This window comes from Octodon degus, unplaced genomic scaffold (assembly GCF_000260255.1).
Source record: "Octodon degus isolate 3935 unplaced genomic scaffold, OctDeg1.0 scaffold00093, whole genome shotgun sequence".
Lineage (NCBI taxonomy): Eukaryota > Metazoa > Chordata > Mammalia > Rodentia > Octodontidae > Octodon > Octodon degus.
The window spans coordinates 3,708,680-3,712,784 of record NW_004524669.1 but is presented as its reverse complement, the minus strand read 5'-3'; the positions used below and the strand labels follow the sequence as shown (position 1 = coordinate 3,712,784).

Sequence of the window (4,105 nt, the reverse complement as noted above, 5' to 3'; positions counted from 1 at the left end):
CAAACTCAAAGTGCCTGAGCTATGAAGAACTCACCATACTGAAGAAACAATGGAAGCCAGAGTTTGTGATAGACCTACAAGCCCAGCTACTCAGCAGGCTGGGATAGGAAGACTATGAGTTAGAAGCCAACCTATCTCAAAGACCCTGTCTCAAAATTTTAAAAAAAGGCCTGGAGTGCAGCTCAGTGATAGAGAGTTGGCCTAGCATATATGAGGCTCTGGATTCAATCTCCAGCACAAGAAAAAAAAAAAAAAAAAAGACAGCAAGCCAGAGCAGGGGTTCAAGGTGAAAAAACAGACAAGAGGCAGTCTCGAGTGTGGGCAGGTCCTGCTTGTGTTAAAGCTTGGTAGCCCAGGTCAAAGAACTTGGACTTTCTTCTGAAATGCACTAGGAAGGCACTGAAGGGATCCCAAATAGGGCACGATGGGATCTGCTCTATTTCCATGTGGACTGTAGCTACAAGAAAACAAGCAGAGGGTACTGCTGGAAGGCTCGAGCAGTGTCCACACCAGAGACAGCACAGACGTACGATCCACAGAAGCGATGTCTGGAACGTGTCTATATCAAGTCACACAATTTACTCACTTTGCAAGGTCTGTCTCCCCCGTATACATCCTCCCTGGCACACGGGAGGCTTAACTGCAACTGGCACTTGGCTGGACTGTGTCACCTCATCTCTTTACCTCCTTTTACCTTCATTCCTTTCTCCTCCACATACTCCTGCCTGCCTGCAACCTTCATGAGGTCCTGCTCTTCCCACTGGATTTCACCACCTGTGAAAGTTTCACAAGCAGGATATAAAGGAGATAGTTATTTTCCATCCTAAACCAGAAGCACTCAGGGATCACCGGTCTCACAGAAAACTAGCAGAAACCTGAGGGCTATTGTACTCTCAATGACACAATCTGCACACATTCTGCCTAGTAGGGTCCCTGTCTCACATTCATTCCAGCCTATTCTCACTGCTGCCACAGAAATCTTTCAATAGAAAAATCTGCTCATGCCACTGTCTCTAGAGACCCCTCTCTCACCTGCCTCACCCTCCTCACCTTGCTTAACGCTCTCTAGTGGTACCTACCCCCTCATTTCTCAGATAAATACCAACTTCTCCAATGGGGCTTCGATGGCCTGGCATGTTACATCCCCACAGGATATCCATCAAACTCTCCTCACAACCCTGTGGCTCTATCACCCTGGATTTTTCTCAGAATGTGTCCCTTTCTGCCACAAGACTTTTGTATATGTTGTCCTCTTTGTGTCCATAATTTCCTTTTTCCCTTACTTTATATTTACTCATTCTTTAGCTCTTTGTCCAAACTTTCTTCCCAGCAAAATCTTCTCTGATCTGAAATTTCACACTCGTAACAGCTAAATTTATTTTGAAACTCTTATCACAGTTCATAATAATGTATTTATCTGTGTGATTACTTGATGAAAAGTAGTTACTTCTCCCCTATTGCTAGATGACAAGCTTCAGAAAGGCAAGAACTTGCCTGTTCTTGCCCTTTACTGTACTGCAGAGGTTAAAACACATAGTGGGCCTTAAGAAGCTTAGATGTGGAGAGATTTCCCAAAATCTTAAGACACTGGTCCTCACACACCCCCACCCCACTCCTGGAGATCGAATCCAGAGCCATCACACCAAGCTACATCTCCAGCCCTTTTATTTTTTGAGACAGGGTCTTGATAAACAGCCCAGGCAAAACTTGAACTTGAAATCCTCCTGCCTCAGCTGGGATTACTGGCCTGCCCCACAACACCCTGTTTTGTTCCTTTTCACCTGAGAAAGCAGAAAAGAAATTACAGATCTTCTTAGTAACAAATTATTACTAGGAAGAAGGGGAGGGAGTCCGTGCATGATACTCATTTTGCTTCAAACTCAGGACATTCTCCCTGCCCCCTTCCAGAAACAACGCTGACGTCAACATGGCACTTGCCTCCAAGATCTGCCATTCTTCCCAAGATAGTCCACCCTCCTCTTCAGAGTCATCCACTCGTCTTGACTGCCCTCCCACCTTCAAGCTCTCTTTCCAGGGTAGTAATCACACAATATGATTGCAAGGCAACGTGAGAGTTCAAAGAGCCAGCACTCACCCAATGGCTATCACACAATAAACACTTCCTAAGGCCTTTCACTAATAGCACCCCATCTGTTCCTCAAAGTAAGCCTGCCAAGTAAACAAAGCAAATAGCACTATTTCTCTTTCTTCTTTTTTTTTTCTTTTCTAATCAGATTTTATTGGTACATTTTAGACATACATCTTGATTGCACTCATCATAGAGAATCTATACACAGGTCTCTGAAAATGTATTCGGAAGGACAGAATGAAAACAACTGAAAAACAATTTTTTGAATTGACTACCTATTGAAATCACACATTAGATTATATTGGGTTAAATGAAATATATTATTAACTATTTCTCTTTCAATAACCGAGGAAGTTGCGGTTAGAAGAGGCAAGTGACTTACACAAGGTTACAAAATCTGTGTGACACACATGTGGGATTTGAACCTACAGATTCTAACACCTAGTCCAGTGCTTCCTTTCACTGGCTACTTCAAGAGTTCTATTGCCAATTATTAAACCCTGGTTTTCTCACTCCCTTAAACAAGCACCTGTTTCTGACCCATCAATACTGTCCCACCACCTATGTGCACACCACTTATCAAATATCTGTGCAGTGGGCAGGAGTCACAAAGCTGGCCACGCTAAGGAGGGCTTTTCACTGCCTCCAGTCTTTCAAGCTCTTCCTCTGAGCCACTAATGAACACAAAGCCCCCAGAGACAAAAACACAAAGACCAGAGCAAGGTCCCTGGCAACCCTTTCGCCCACCTTCCGGCGGGACAATGACGAAGCCAGAGCCGGCCTCTCCCACCGGGCAAGACCTGAGGAGAACAGAGGTCACCGCCGGGCAGCCATCCTGGGTGCTCACAGGCGGGCGCCTGGGATGCTGCGGGACCGCCTGCTCCCTGGCGCGGCCCAAGGTCACCGCTCCGGCCGCCCCGAGCGCCCCCTGGCGTCCTGGGCCAACTCCCCTTGCCCTCGGGGAGCGGCCTAAAGTCCCGGCTCCGGGGCAGGAGGGAGGGTGGGCAGAGGATGGGAAGGCTGAGCCCCGGGGAGGGGCGGGAGGCGGGGCCCTACCTGATAGCTGAGGACGCCGTCCGGTTCGTTACTCCCGGCCGGCATGGCTGAGCGGAATTAGGTCTCCCCAGCGGGTTCCAGGCCAAGCATCAGCAGTGCACGGGCCGTCCGGTCGGGTGTGAGCGGATCCCTGGAGTCACGACCCCTATCCCTGAGCCAACGGTCAACCATCAACCACCACGGGCTCCATAGCCACCGGCCCGCGAGGTTCCCGCAGCAGCCAATCAGCGAACGGCCTGTGCAGCCAATCGGAGCGCGGAGCACTGGAGGACGCTGTCCCGCGGTACCCTGGGCTACCAGGAGGCGGAGGAACCAGCCCGCTCTGCAGACGGCTCCCCGCCCGGTTGCCCTGGAAACCATCTCCCTCCCTTCAGGGGCCTCATGGCTGGAAGGTCCCTCCAACTGCTCGCTAGAAATCGAGACAATCTCTGCTTATGTTTGCGGCTGCACCTGACTCTTGAAAGCTGGAAAAGTGTTGGTTTTGCCTATTCTAATTTTATTTCTTGGGAGATGCTTTATAAATTCTGAGGAAATGTCGCTCAAGATTCCAAAGCGTTGAGGCACGAGAGGAGGGGCCCTTCTAACAAGAATTGCTCATCGCTGAGCTCCTAGTCCGATTGAAGAGTGTTGAGGAGAAGCAAGCAGGCAGGCAGTGATGAGGCCCCCTCAACAGGCAAGGACTTCTCAGGTCTGAGATGCCCATCGGCAAGCTCAAAGATCGGCTAAGGAAGGTTGCTTTTTTCTACCAAGAAAAAAGCCTCCAACTTTTCCGGAAAATGATTTTAGGAAGATTATTATTTATCAACAACAGAACCAAACAATCTAAAGAAAAGTTAGAAAATCATGAGTAATGTCTTCGATTTGATTTGGGTTTAAAAGGAAAGAGAGGCCTGGGAGATGGCTCAGTGGATTAAGCGCTTCCCTGGCAAGTGCAAGGGACTGAGTTCAATCCCTGGTTCT

The 4,105-nt window shown here is 48.6% G+C and overlaps 1 protein-coding gene across 1 annotated transcript in view; it reads right to left on the bottom strand.

The window, feature by feature from the left end:
* Slc4a8 (solute carrier family 4 member 8) overlaps positions 1–3,371 on the bottom strand; it is a 92,509-nt gene extending 89,138 nt beyond the window's left edge. The window contains exon 1 of the mRNA XM_004637832.2: positions 3,146–3,371. Coding sequence (XP_004637889.1) covers positions 3,146–3,190 — 45 coding nt within the window. The 5' untranslated portion in view covers positions 3,191–3,371. The remainder of the gene's footprint in view (positions 1–3,145) is intronic.
* Positions 3,372–4,105: the final 734 nt, after the last annotated feature.